The sequence below is a fragment of the Eschscholzia californica genome, unplaced genomic scaffold, assembly GCF_041429995.1.
Source record: "Eschscholzia californica isolate CP2 unplaced genomic scaffold, dmEscCali1.0.p SCAF_5, whole genome shotgun sequence".
In the NCBI taxonomy this organism is placed as follows: domain Eukaryota; kingdom Viridiplantae; phylum Streptophyta; class Magnoliopsida; order Ranunculales; family Papaveraceae; genus Eschscholzia; species Eschscholzia californica.
Genome location: NW_028238472.1, coordinates 52392743 through 52407395, shown reverse-complemented (window position 1 = coordinate 52407395; position 14653 = coordinate 52392743). Strand labels below are relative to the sequence as shown.

At 37.5% G+C, this 14653-nt stretch overlaps 2 protein-coding genes across 10 annotated transcripts; one reads left to right on the top strand and one right to left on the bottom strand.

The window, feature by feature from the left end:
• Positions 1-536: 536 nt before the first annotated feature.
• On the top strand, positions 537-3558 carry LOC147540479 (uncharacterized). Of its 2 annotated transcripts, XM_086643812.1 has the most exons (4): positions 537-826; positions 1589-1763; positions 2540-3067; positions 3335-3558. In XM_086643812.1, the coding sequence occupies exons 1-4, from the start codon at positions 755-757 to the stop codon at positions 3367-3369; spliced, it is 810 nt and encodes a 269-aa protein (XP_086499938.1). In that variant the 5' UTR covers positions 537-754; the 3' UTR covers positions 3370-3558. The 2 variants fall into 2 exon arrangements, with proteins under 2 accessions (XP_086499938.1, XP_086499936.1); XM_086643810.1 differs by lacking the exon at positions 3335-3558 and having other exon boundaries at positions 2540-3313.
• A 1624-nt stretch (positions 3559-5182) lies between these two features.
• On the bottom strand, positions 5183-13860 carry LOC147540478 (uncharacterized). Of its 8 annotated transcripts, none has more exons than XM_086640068.1 (17): positions 13559-13860; positions 13319-13450; positions 12955-13071; positions 11940-11990; positions 11547-11636; positions 11290-11436; positions 11005-11115; positions 10461-10529; positions 9180-9902; positions 8866-8988; positions 8591-8762; positions 8039-8184; positions 7137-7415; positions 6508-6642; positions 6240-6421; positions 5772-5899; positions 5183-5365 (listed from the first exon to the last, which is right to left on the bottom strand). In XM_086640068.1, the coding sequence occupies exons 1-16, from the start codon at positions 13649-13651 to the stop codon at positions 5836-5838; spliced, it is 2634 nt and encodes an 877-aa protein (XP_086496194.1). In that variant the 5' UTR covers positions 13652-13860; the 3' UTR covers positions 5183-5365; positions 5772-5835. The 8 variants fall into 8 exon arrangements, with proteins under 8 accessions (XP_086496194.1, XP_086496195.1, XP_086496197.1 ...); XM_086640069.1 differs by having other exon boundaries at positions 8866-8982; XM_086640071.1 differs by having other exon boundaries at positions 9180-9875.
• Positions 13861-14653: the final 793 nt, after the last annotated feature.

Here is a 14653-nt window from a genome sequence, read left to right as displayed (position 1 = left end):
GATTTGGATCGGTTGGATAACTGAACCACTTGTGACATTTTACCGTAGACGCATTTTCGACTTAAAACACATGGAACTAACTTAACTATTGAATTAAACTACAATTCTCCACGCCATTTACTTTCTGTTACACATGCATTAAGCTACAATATCAACAAAAATGAAACTAACTTAACTATTAAATCTCAATCATCCGTCATTCCCTTCGTATATATTTATAAATTTTCGATCCAAACCACTCGGCTTTGTCATTTTAACATGCGTACCAATCCGTATCACTATTGGATCGGTCTCTAAACCGTCCAAATTCGTTTGGATCGGATTGGATTGGTCGGTTCGGAGACTAAATGAACACTTCTTCTTATCGACGGGTTTATCCCGATACTGAACGAGTTGGGGCCGACCGATATGAAACATGTTGGGCCGGGCCTAGTCAATCCGGATTGAAATAGTCTCGGTCCAGCACTAGCCCGCCGGGCTGAAATAGAGGTACAGCGGGCCCGGGATAAAACCCCGGTTGACCTAGCCCATTTTGTAGTGGCGGGCCTGATCAAATCGGGCCGGTCCCCGACCCGATAAACACCAATACTTCATCACCTCACCTAATCTTTAACTAGAATGGAATTTCTTCACCAGATTTTTCTAGGGTTTTTAAGTTAGGATTTCTATGATTCTTCTCAAGAAATTTTGTATTTTTGGGTGATATTTGGGAATTTTGTTTGATTTCAACTCTGGGTAGTTTGATAAGATATCCATGGCTGTTCCAAATGTTTCTGCAATTTCATTAAAATCTTGTCTTCCGATTGAATTTCATCAGCCTCTGAAAGTAAGTTTCTTTGTCTTCTTCCAATCTTCCTTGAAGTTGATTTAATCTTTTTTTTTTTGTATGATTGTTCTGAGTTGAATTACTGGTATGAGATAGAGAAAAGAATTGCAATATTGTCTTCTTTGAATTAGGGTTTCATATTTGTTTCATATTTGGGTAGGCATGGAAATGGAAATATTTGGGACGTTATGACTAAAATATTTCAAAATTTATTTACTTTTTTTTTTTGTTATGAAAGAAAATTTATTTACTTGACAACGCATTGTTAAGAGAAACTTAATTGAATTTCGGGTTCCAATGAAAATTTTGGTAGGCATGGAAATGACCGAAATATTTTGAAATTTGATTCCTTGATTCGGAATAACATTTCATGAGGAAATTTAGTAACCCAAATTACATTTTGAAAGACTAATTTGATCAAGTTATAGAATTCCTCTTGTTTGTAGTTGTCGGTCGCTCACAATTTTCTTGTGCTAACTAGCAAGTAGTTGTCATATGCAATTCGTTACATGCAAAATTATAGAAGATGCTACAAAAGAAGACCTAAGCCAAACCTAAATAAGAATCAACCGTCCATCGACAGTGATAAAGTCCATCAAGAGAGAGAAAGAAAGTTGACATGAAAATGGAGACTATTGATTTCGTGTAGGTCTGGTGTAGGCTTTGGCCTGTAGCCTCTTCTAGTATTACTCTCGTCACATTTTGATAACAGAGACAAGAATCTTTGTTCCCTCTAGGTATTGAACAATTTTCATTTGTTAGGGCACACATATGATGTACGTGAAATCAGCGGCTTGCACATCTTCCGTTCCAGCCAACTATGTCACCCTTCCCCACCCAAGCAGTACAAATCCAGTTTACTCTTTGCATTCAGTGACAAGAAGAATGCTTCCAAAGTCATATTTCGGCCAGTTTCCTGCTGAAATAGGGAGGCCAAGTAAGTGTTCTTCCTATTGTCTCCTTTTACGATCTTTATTTCTGATCATCATAGCCCTACCAAATTCTGGTTGTCTGCTAAATGTCGGATCTGAACTGGAATTTTGTATATGGCTGAAATGAAAGCTCTCTTGCTGCCTTTCGTGTTCATGAGGCACCACAACAACATTATAATGGAGATAAAATGCTACCCTTATATAATTTTTACCTCTTACTATTTAGGAGAGGCTGATCTACCATAGTAACTCGAGGATCTGATTGAGATCGGGGGTAACTCCGAGCGGATTCCATGCTGAACCCCCCAACTTAGTTGCAATATATCTTTGAGCCGAGCTCAAGTTGGAATTTTGAACTTTTAGAGTTTGTTGCCAATGCTTAAAACAATATCATGTGTGTGTTCATAGGGATGCATGGGCTTATGTATATATATATATATGGTAACTCAGGTGAGTTAGGCGTCTCGTATAGGTGGGAATCGGGGAATCCGACCTGCCCCCTCCCCTTAATGTCATTGCTTTGCTTCATCTTTGAGATTCAAGTTACAACTCACAAGTTCGCAAAAAATATGAAGAACTAATCTGCAGGGAAATTTGATAATCACATGAATCCTCGATAACCTCGGTGATAGTTTATTTATGGAACTCGTTCAGCTCGTATTACTAACATACTAGTACACTGAATTCCCATTTCTTTTTCGATTACTTTCATACTAAATTTTGACATCGATACCGACATTCTTTTACGTAATTGGATCTAACTATGTATGATTCAGTGCAGTACCCCAATGCCGATCTTCCCGCCCAAACTCATGGAAACCATGTAAAGTAAAAAGTGAAGACTCTGAGGGAACTTTAAGTAACGAAGCTACAATCATGGATGAACAAGCCCTAGAAAAAGAACTCCAGAATGCCATAGAACAAGAAAACTACACTCAAGCAGCAAAAATCAGGGATAGTCTCCGTTTTCTGCACGAAGATAACAAGGCCTCAGTTCTAGCAGCAAACACTCGTTTCTACAACTCATTTCGGCAAGGAGATTTAGCATCGATGCAAGCTCTCTGGTCAAAAGGTAACAACGTTTGTTGTGTTCATCCGGGTATTGGTGGAATTTCTGGTTATGATCTTGTTATGGGTAGCTGGGAATTCGTATGGGCTGATTACAAATTTCCACTTGAGATAGAGGTGAAAAATGTCGAAGTTCATGTTAGAGGCGATATTGGGTATGTTACATGTATGGAAGTAGTTAAAACGAAAGGAAGCAGTTGGGGAAAACAATTTGCGACAAATGTGTTCGAGAAGATCGAAGGTCAGTGGTTTATTTGTATTCATCATGCATCATATATTGACTTGTGAAGTAATTTTAATTACTTGGCAAATAACACATCAAAGTTCTCCCAAAACTCGCTTAGGAAGATCAAAATGAAGGGCTCACGATCATTCTTCTGTTATATCTCTTGTATTGTTCACCTTTTTATCGTCCTAGAGTATATATATATTATTGAATTGTAGTGTAAGATATGTGATTATTGGCGATCTTTTTCACTTTTTGTTATTTGTTTTGATTTTGGGACAGGCATCCCGGTCGGAAATAGGTCATTTTGTTACTGAACAAGATGTCATGTTGCAACTTAGATGCTCACAATTTTAGAAGAATAAACATATGTATTTTATATCAGAAACATTTTCAACAAAAAGACAAATGTTTATCGTATTTAACTTTAGATTTCTCAATACACACCGAAACACAAAAATCTAAAATGTTCAGATAATAACAACACATCTTTCTATTTGAAATGTCTTTAGTATCTCTATTATTAATTAAAGACTAAATATTTGTTTCTATGTCGATTCTTTTTTCTTTTAGACGAGTAAGATTCGAACCCTAGTCTTATTAATGGAGAGAAAAACATGTTACCTATGTCAATTCTCAATGACCATTTACTTGTTCACATCCTTCTGAACAAGCTCTGTCACATGATGATGTGCTTGAACCCTTCAAATGCATGCATGCAGGCATGCATTGCTCCATACACATATTTTTCTCAGCTAAACTTGATGAGGATGATGATGGGGATGGTGAAGATATTATCATTATCATCACAACCAACATTTTAATCATAAGCATCTTTATTCTTAAGATTTTGAAATCCTGTTTCTGTTTGTCAGAAAACTCAATTTTAACATCCAATCGAGCTACCTTTCTCTCCTACCTTGTTAACAAACTTAATTCAACAAATTTATGATTAAAATGGAGAGAGAGAGAGAGAATGTGTGTGTGTGTGTGTGTGTGTGTGTATGGGAGAGAAAGGTTCAATTCATTAATTAGAGAGAGAATTTCATGGCTTAGAGGATGGAGAGGGAAGTACTATTCAGCCTTTTGTCTAAGTGACTGGTGAGGATAGAAAAGGGGAGAGATTTGTGCCCAAGACAAATGAACTAAACTATCTATATTTAGTAGTGGTTCACTGGTTGCCAACGGCCGCACCGACCCAAAAACATACCGGCACGGCCCGTTTTAGAGAAGACACAACACAGTACGGCCTTCACGGGTCGCGCCGTGCTAACCCATAGCGTGTCTGCAAGGGCGTGTTAACCCGTTATGTCTCTAATCTGATTGCCTTCACGGGTCGCGCCGTGCTAACCCATAGCTGGGTCTGCAAGGGCGTGTTAACCCGTTGTGTCTCTAATCTGATTGCTAGAGAACGGCACGACAGCAAGGCCCGTCACAGGTCGCGTCGTGCTAACTCGTAACGGATCTGCCAAGGCGTGTTAGCCTTTTGTTGGCTTAAGAACCACACATCACGGCACGCTCCACCGACGTATCTCGAGTAGTCGTGGTTTGTTTGGTACACCACGGCTATAAAACTTACACGCACCACCGCGGTGTCTTGAGTAGTTGTGGTTTGTTTGGTATGCCGCGGCTATAAAATGTGTTGTTGCGCCTGTGACATTGTGATTTAGGAGGGATATATGAATTACTAGACCCGACCTATTTGCGTTTTGGGCCCAATCAAATTTAGTTGTTTCTTCATTCTCTCTGTTGTTTAACTACTGAAATAAAACTATTATCGAAAAAACATTTCCAACGCCTTCTATAGAAAAACATTTCTAACAGCTCCTATAGTTTAATTCCACTAAATAAGCTAAACATAAGTTTCAACAAAAAAGAAATAAGCTAAAATTAATAATTTGCCATAATTTTATATTTTTCAAATTTATGCGGCACCCTTTTTTGCAAATCACCTATTAGACCCATGCCAGATTTTGAAATGTTTGTTTTTGTCTAACAGGTCCGACTCATCTATAAAACAAGACTGACTTGGGTTTGGGTCCATTAGTGCCTGATGATTCAGCTTTAAACAAGTCCTGATTCACACAATTTTAAAAGAAACAAACACCACACGAAATAAAGGACAAAATCCGTTTAATCGGTTCTGCTTTATTAAAGTTACTCGATTTTTCGATGTTCTAAAGTTTAATAGTAATATTATAATAATGGGAAAAAGTTTCACCACGATCACATGTCGAAGAACTACATGATTTCATTTTACTCTTTCCCGATTTTCTCTGCTGCTGTACCTAACCCGAATTCCACAATCACAGCCTGCAAGATGTGCAACCGAAAACACTTAGAATTGAAACAACAGTGATCTTTTAGCAATAAAACGGTTATGACAAAAACTGTTATACTGTTTGTTATTCTCCGTTATAACAGTGAAGACCAAAACCTTTCAGTTCTATCATTATCCAAACACGGGACTGCACTGACAATATCATGTTTTGACTTAAAACCACTATAACAGTTGTTTTTACTGTTAAAAACTTAAAATGATAAAAGCAACTACTTTTCCGTTTTACCGGTACACAAGCACTAGATAGACCTAATACAGCCTCAGAATTTCCATAAGATGCAAAGTTATCTTTACGACTCTGGAACAATGAAAAGTGATAGAAACTGAAATGTATAAACGTATGAGTAGTGAGATGGCATGCTGCTTACTGTTACATACCAAGAAGATGGAATTTGGAACTGCCCAGGTCATGGTTGTATAAATTACCGACCATATATATCTATTAAACCAATTCATCTTCAAGATAACTGTACTCGAAAGTGAATTCTGTCTTGATTCTCTGGCACCTGCACAAACAAGGTCAGTATTCACGAAGTTAGAACTAAAGGACGCAGCTCCAAATTCCTTGTAAACATTGCAATTTATTATACAAAATTATATAGTTTCTAATTTCATCAAATACCATGTGAAGCTATGGTTATGGGGGGGGGGGGGGGGATTATATAGAACCCAGGCGAATCGACAGAGCTCGACTCCGACTTAGGCTATACAGTTGAGTCTCGAGTAACTTAGTAACCTGTGAGTTACAGGGATTGCTCGTGTTGGTTTTCTTTTTGGCATGACTACACACTCAACCCATTCAGCTGAATCATTAAGTTGGAAACATATAAATGAAAGTTTACATACCATCCACGTTGTAAGTCATCGTTGGCGATATGGAAATCAAAGTAAACATATGTCCCTTGTTCAAATTCATCAGTGGTAACTTTTGGCTCCTCGTGCCGTTGAAACCATGTATTATATTTCCTATGAAATCTCCACGACTGCTTTTTCAGTTCTCGTGCAGCCAAATATTGCTGATATGTATTCTGCACAAGTTTTTTAAGGTTAGAACTATAGCAACATAATCAAATCATAGACCCGATAAGATAAGAATGGATAGTCAGTGGGTTACCTGCTGATAGTAAAACGCAAAGAAAAGGGCATCAGTACCCGCTGTATCGAGAGACAACCTCTCCCAAAAGGCTGGATTGTCAACAATGGGTGCTTGCACTTGAGGATAGCTCGACGGGGTCGCTACTGGGTGTCTCTGTCAATGTAAAAAAGAACTTTGCTAGATAAACATGTTCGACCCACCAACAAAAAATTAATTAAAGATGAAAGCAGGGATAAGGGTTCAATATCCAAAAGGAAAAAAAGGGCTTATTTTGATACTGTTGAAGTATCTGTGCGAAGGATGCTAAGTTTTTGGCCAAAGAGGAAACGTCAGACATCATTACTGTCATAAAGCATATACTTAAATTTGGAGGCTGTTTTTTGTAACAATGTAATTAGATTCATATTAGTTTTGGGTCGTCTATATCCATCATTTAATAATGTACAAGTTATTTGTTCATGGAGAATGGTGAAGTTTTAAGGTTTAGTAGCTTCCCGTACAACTCATACTTCCATCCTTATATCCTTTAGTAGTATACAACTTTTCCTTTGTTCAAAAAAAAGTAAGGTGGTTTAGGGTTTAGAGTTTAATAGTTTCACAAACAACTCATTCAGCTTAAAAAGGGTTAAAGTAGGAGAGATGCATACAGGGAGATAGGTCTTTGCACGTTCAGAGTCTTTCGGTTGAGGAAGTTTGTAATAAGCAGCTTCAAGCATCTGCAAATTGTACAACTGGTCCTGCACTCCCCCAGAATTCACAGGGGAAGCACTCGGGTTATCACCAAAGGCACCAAAGTCAGAGACACTTCTTCGACCGATTACACCAAGGCTGCTTGAAGCTTGATTAAATTGTAGAGGTTGTCCTGGAGAGAGATCAATGTCTCTAGGAGTTTGCGGAACTTCTAACAGAGAGCCAGATCCACCAACCTGAAACAATCAGTGTAAGTGCTAGAAGTTGATGCACGTTGCCCCAAGAAGTTATTTTTCTGTATACATAATTGCTTGGGTAAGAATACAATGCGTTAAGATCAGGATGCATGTTGCCCCAAGAAGTTATTTTTCTGTTTATTTTTCTGTATACATAATTGCTTGGGTAAGAATACAATGCGTTAAGATCAGGCTACAAGAACGTGAGGATATCAAATCTGCCGCTGTTAAATATTGAGAATCGATAATATCTTAGAGCTACAATCAGCAACAAGATTAGACACTATTTTTTATGATTTCGCTTTCAACTGGGAGATTAGCATTATGTAATATAATCTCCGATCAATCGTATCCCTTAGGGGCTTTTCCGTTTCAATATTAATTCAAATCATTCAAAAAAAGAAGTAAACAATATACATAACACATCAATTTGCATGAAATCACAGGGTCCAACATAAGCCGCTTAGTATTTATAGAGTTCGTTTCCAACAACTACATAACTAAAAAGGTAATTTGTGTGGGGAGTCAGATAGGAATATAGGGTCAAGAATCTAGATATGAGGATAACCAAATTAGATTATTCTTGAGAATTAAACTGGAAAATGAAAAGTTGTTCAACATACAGATGCATCTGCCGCATAAGAAGCCTTGAACTCGTCCCCATACATGATGCCCTTGTTCAACCCCGAACTCATGGCAGGATCGGTGCCAGAACCCTCCGACGAATTTTGCAGTTGCTGCTGGTCCTCAACTGCGACATTGTTACCATCTGCAAAGCATTCATATTAAGAGAATTGAATGCAAAGTATAAGCAGCTATATACTTAGGTTGTGTTTGTTATATTGGCGTCAGACACTTGCTTGGATGACATAGTTTTCGGATATCATATTTACTCTAGTGAATCAGATCTTAAAACATGTCCTGATCCCCAACTCAGTCTTTTTTTAGCTGAAAACACATTGAACTGGAAAGAGAGAGTAGTTATACGATCTTACTTCAACTAGAGAGATAAGAGCATGCAAAACAACGAACTTTATACAATTTATACAAATCATATTCAATTTTTTTTTTTTTTTGAAAACTTAGAATGAAAAATCATATCCAATTTTAGATTATTAAAAACAAACACACAAATGTTAAATCGTGAATATATAATGATGCAAAACATAGGGCACCTGAATCTTTCAATCCACTAGATACCGAGACATGCTGAGCAGTTAGTTGGTGATGAATGGAGTTTTGCTGCAGTAGAGAAGCAGAAGTATGACTGTTCATACCCATTCCTTGAACTCCAGGCCCCATCCCGACTTGTGCTGATAAAGATGCGCTTTGAGTTTGGGAGTTGAACTACAGTCATTCAGATAGAGTGTGAGTTCAGGAAAAAACAAAAACATAAAAATGCATGATAGCAGAATGGGAGATGATTTACAAACCACTGTAAGAGATATACCTGTTGCAAAGGTGAGTTTTGTTGTTGAGTTGAAAACTGCTTTTGTTGCTGCATTTGTTGAAAGCGTTGCAAAAACTTTTCTCTTTGATCAGGTGCAAACTCAGTTCTTCCACGAAACTGTCCCTGAGGACAAGAGACTCAATTATTGGAATATAAAAATGGACTAAATCAAGTTCCACAGTCTAAGCATGAGGTTAATCTAATGTCCAGAAAGACATTATGCACTAATGCCAAGTCAAAGCCTGCATGAAATGTATCAAATACAATTAGGAAGATTATTAAATCATTGAAAAGAATATGATATAAGAAAATACCGGTTCACTTTGATTCTGAAAAGAACTTGCACTGTCAGGTCTCCATTGCACAGCAGGAACAGCAGATGCGGAGAAAACTCTGCCACTTACAACTGATGCATCACCGATATTACTAGAATCGGTTGAACCAGTACCAGAAACCTGTGGCGGTGCCATTATGCTACTAAGATGTGAAATTAGAGGTTGAACAATACCACCACTTCCACTTCTTTCATCTGCCCCAAAAACATTTCTATTTGCCATATCAGAGGCTGCAGAAGTTGTTCCATGGGCTCCAGGGCTTGGAATTGTACTGCTGGAACTTAGAGGAGCACCATTGGAAGATTGATTTATGGCACCTCCAACTACAGATTCTTTACCAACCTCCTTTCCTAGTCCAATATCAGAAAGACCTGGAGAAGACAGGCGACTAGGAAAGTTTGTGTTATCATCCTCCTTTACTGAACCAGAAACATTGATAGGGGGTGAGGAAGCAACAGCAGAAGAGGTATCCAAGGAACCCCGTATAGATACTGGAGCAGAAAGAGTCGGCCGTGCTGGATTGTTCATACTTGCAGCAGGTGTACTAGTTCCTGTTGACGTTGACAATGCCGACTGACTAAGTGCACCACTTTTGGAAGGAGGGGTTCTAGGAACAGCATCCGAATTACCGTCCTGTGAAGCTATTTCTTCAATTTGGTCCTCATTTGAGTTAACCTGATGAATGACAGATGGTAATGCTCCCTGGAGAGAATATAAGACATAATTCCTAACATATACTACTGAAGCAAAAAAAAAAATGAAATTGCATTCATTCATGAGAAGAACTAAATTACTAAAATGCATAAGCTTTTACAAGAACTAGTGTACCTAAAAACCAAGCCAAATTTCAGTGCCATTTTCTCAGTATTTTTGGTTGACCATTCTAACCTTAAATAATTGGTAGAATCAATGAAAGTGATTCCATTCATATTGGGCAAATCACATTCCTGTGTTGCTATACCTAGTTTGCAGGTCTAGTACTCATTTGCTTTTGATAGGTTTTTTGCAGTAGCTGATCAGTGTGTTTGACAGAAAATCAAGGTATACTGCTTACATATGTGTAGGTATGAGCCGAACACATGAAATGGTACAGGTCCAAACTAAAAAGCATTTTACTTTACAACCAAATAAAACCAGGCATACATTGTCAATCAAAATTTCCTTCAAAAGTGTGCCTTTTGCGGGTTGACCCTCTCTCTCTCTCTCTCTGATATTTAGAACATGTACTGGACATCCATATTACAGAAGAGAATGACATACCAATACTTGAGTTGGTGAAGCAGTAACAGAAGGCTTCAAACTTGCAACCGCACTTACGGCACCGGCACTCTAACAAGAATAAATGTAACTTCACGAAATTGTAAAAGAGTGAAATAACTTCAAGTACAATGGTTAAATGGGAAATTTCAAGGCGTTTGTTCAATTGATTCCAAAACAAATGTAACAGAAAGTGTTAAGTGTAAACGATGCAACAGAACTTTATGTAGTTATCCGCATTTCACAGTTTGATTAATATCACAAAATGCAGGAAGCGCACAACTAATATAAACAGCAAAGCTAGATTTCTTTACGTAAAGAAATCTAACTTTAAGGTTTAATTTATCAAAAAAGATATCATGATCAAGGAGGAAAGGGGTAAAGAGCCTGAAGATATTTCTACAAAAGGACATCTGTGAAGTCCCACACTTTGTGCAAGTAAGGTAAAATATAAAACCTTACCAACTGTTGACTAATTATCTTGATTAAACGAAAGTGAAGTGAAAATTCATGCTAAAGCACTCTTATAAATATAGCTAATTGTCACCTTCACAAGAGTAGGAGGGGCGACTGCAACCAAATCTTCAAGTGATTCCACCTTATCCAACGGTAAAGAGCTGTACAGCTCATCAACATCGCTGAATTCGTCAAAATCATCCTAAAGAAAGAATGGGTGACAAGAGAATATTAATATTACTAACTCCAAACACCCATATTAATAGCATATCAAACATGATTTAGAGAATAAATATGAAGCAGGGGATAAGATTTTACAATTCTTATTAGGTCTAATTAACCAGAGAAGAAGTTAAATGCTTTGTATTGACAATACCTGGTTACGTTCCACATAGTCGTCTAAGAAATCTTTTACGTCATTAACCTGCTCTGGGCTCAATTCATCATTATCTAGCAATCTCAAAAGCAACTCTAACTTCATTATATGAGCTTTGTGTCGAGCAATAGATGTCTCTAAATGTGCCTGCAAAACAAGATATAGACATCAGTCACTGCTCACAGTCAAACGGAAGGATATAAGTAATACATAAACAACATTAATGGGGTAAAAAACATTATCCCCCTCTCAGTTACCAATCTTGGAGGTCGTGCTTTCCCTTTCTTAACAGTAAGACCCTCTAAATCAGCTTCGAAATAATCAATCTGGGACTCTAGCTCCGAGACCTATCTCGGCCATTAAAACAAACATGCTTAGCACAAGACAACAAATAACATAAATCGTTTATAGGAAAACCATATCCAACAGGATGACTTGCCATGAAAATAGGGCAACAATAATACAATGGGTCAAAGAAGTGGAATTAGAAATCTAATGAGGCAATTTCTTTTGACGCCATACAGATTAAGATGAAACACCTCAATGGGAACTTGACATAGTAAGATTCGACGTCAGAAGGCAACTACGTACTTCTTTCAATATCCATGAACTCTAACAAAAGCTAATAAAGCAAAGCATTTTTCACATACCACGTTGTTCAACCAATCTCTTGTTTCTGATTTAGCCTTCTCTTTCGGATCCTGTAAAAACAAAACCATTAATTTCATTGCAATAACTCAAAAGGTTGATAATGAAATAACATAGAGCAGTTTGGAGTGAGTAATCAACGTTGAATGGCATGTTCAGTTCGAAGACAAATCCAACATCTAAAAACACTATTAAGTTGTATAACCAAAATAATCTATTAAAGAAAGATATTTCGAGCCCTTAGTCCAATATCTCGCAATGAAATGAGGTTCTTTTGTCCTACTTACATTATCTACAACTACAGCAAAGATCGACAGAGTCCTTAAACCTTAACTCCTCCATGGTTCTTAAGTTTTAGCTATGCCCAAGGATCTTGTCGAGTATTGAAGCGACATGAATCTGACAGAAAGCAAACAACCAAATTCTTTCCAGACTAATCATCATTTACTCCTACCTAAAATGATCCAAGCCATAAACACAATAGCCAACAAATGTCTCCCGCTAAAATATTTTCCCTTTCACTTCACCGGTTCACCCAATACCCTTATATATCAAAATCTATGCATTTGTTGGAGGAATGCCTTACTGTCCAAAAAAACCTACCCACTTCATAACAAATTTCAATATCCCAGTAGACAAACAATCTACAGACATACACAGAGATAAATTTCAACCCCTCTCCAGAGAAACATTCAAAATCACTGAAGATCAGTCCATGTGTGAGTGTTCCCAAACAAAGATTTTGAGATTCATAATATTCAAAGCATTTCAAAATCCCTTTCTTTCAGTTTAACCGACCTTAAAAATTTATGACGATCTTTTCTAAGATAACTTTATGTTTGCGGATGATATACAAGGTTCGATTAATATAATGCCTAACCTTATTACCTTAGTTACTTGGAAAAAAAATAACTATATCAACTTGACCTTCAAATTAGCAGTTAACATCTGCATCTATTGCAGTTTAAAAAATCAATGAACAGGACAGACAAGTAATTTAGATTTATACACACTTACTGTTTTCGGCTGTTGCCCCAACCCTTCCTTTGAGAAGGCTTTTGTCTTCGTTTCCTTCTCACAAATCTTAAATCTTTCCATTTCACGTTCAATTACCTTGCGGGATTCCAACAAGGCCTGCTCAGAAGAGGCACTAACCCATGTCAACTTTCAATAAGTAACTTTTCATAAAATACATATCACAAGTAAAATGTCAACTCCAGAATCCAGATATGACACTGGCTGATGAATTTATGAATTACGGGTTTTTCCTAAACTTAGTTCTAAGTTTAACAGCTAACAATACTGTCTCAAAATTCAACAATTTAAGGCAATTAGAACAGTTAAAACAAAACAAAATGACAGAATCCAACTTACTACTAACCTTCTTATCCTTGATCTCGCTAGATTGAATCCATGTCTTGATCTGATCTCTATATCTTTGTAACTTCTTGATTTCTTTCTTCAAATCCGCCTCAAATTTCTCTTTCTGGTTAGCATTATCTGTATCATAAACCTAAATTCACAAAACCAAAAACAACAATAATCAATAATAAGAGAATTTGAATGATATCCCACAAAGAAATAACTGAAATTGAATTGGAATGAAGATGAAAAATGTGACCTTATTCCATATACTGTCGAACACCTCAACGCCTTCTTGAACCTTTTTCAACACCCGATCGATCTCTCCTTGAAGTTTCCTACTAGCTCCCATTGCGAAATTGAACAAATCTGTAATGAATTACAGTATGTTATCATCCAACACTAGGGTTCCGATGTTTTTGTTTTCTAGGGTTTTCCGTCGGAGAGAAGAAGAGAGGGAAATAGTCAGATGGGTTTTTATATTTGAAGTTAGGTGGCGGTATGTGTCAGACTTGAGTACATATTGAGAATTTTCTCTTCGAGCGGCTAAAGGCGCCCTTGGTTTGACCTCTGTCATCTATAAGATCAACGGATTGATCTGCTCAGGTGATGTGTCGATCGTAGAGATGATCTTATGGGTTGATTTCGTAGATACGTGCTAGCGTGTTTCTAGGAACGATAGAATGCAATCGTGTGTACGCAATAGGCTTCTGACCTGTAACATACATATGCGCGAAGGAAATACAAGACACGTGTCGTTCTGATAATTGTGGAGCACACGATGAATTTTTAGCTGTGTGATGGCTTTGCGCATGTAAATAGCAATTGCATGACACTTGTTGTGTATGCCTCGCATCGACGTGGGTATGGATATAACTACTAAGGTTTGGGCGCGTGGGTAGTGATGTGGGCCATTGTCGGGTTTTGTTTTAAAAGTGTCTTGAATATGGGTTGATATTTAATCTGGTTTCCGACCCGCAAACCTGCTAGTATACGAAGTAGGGCTCCAATGAAGAGTTGGTATGCAAGGTAGGACTCAGGTTACTTCGATTATTGAAGTTAGCTTTATCTATGTGTATTGGACACCCAACCTACTGTCGTGCCTCGCGGATTATTCTTACGAAGCGATTGGACTTTGATTTGAAGGGCACCTCGTTAGACGATTATTTGTCCATGCAAGGTTGAACTCTCCATGTTTTTTCCTCTACTCTTAGGATATGTCTGGGATTTGCAGATCAATATCAGATTTGTTCTACTATCCTATTAAAAACATACAATTTTCCTGAACAAACTTAGGATTTGAATGTCTATCATTAGTGATTTTATTCGTCTTGGTCATTAGTTTGGGAGCTTT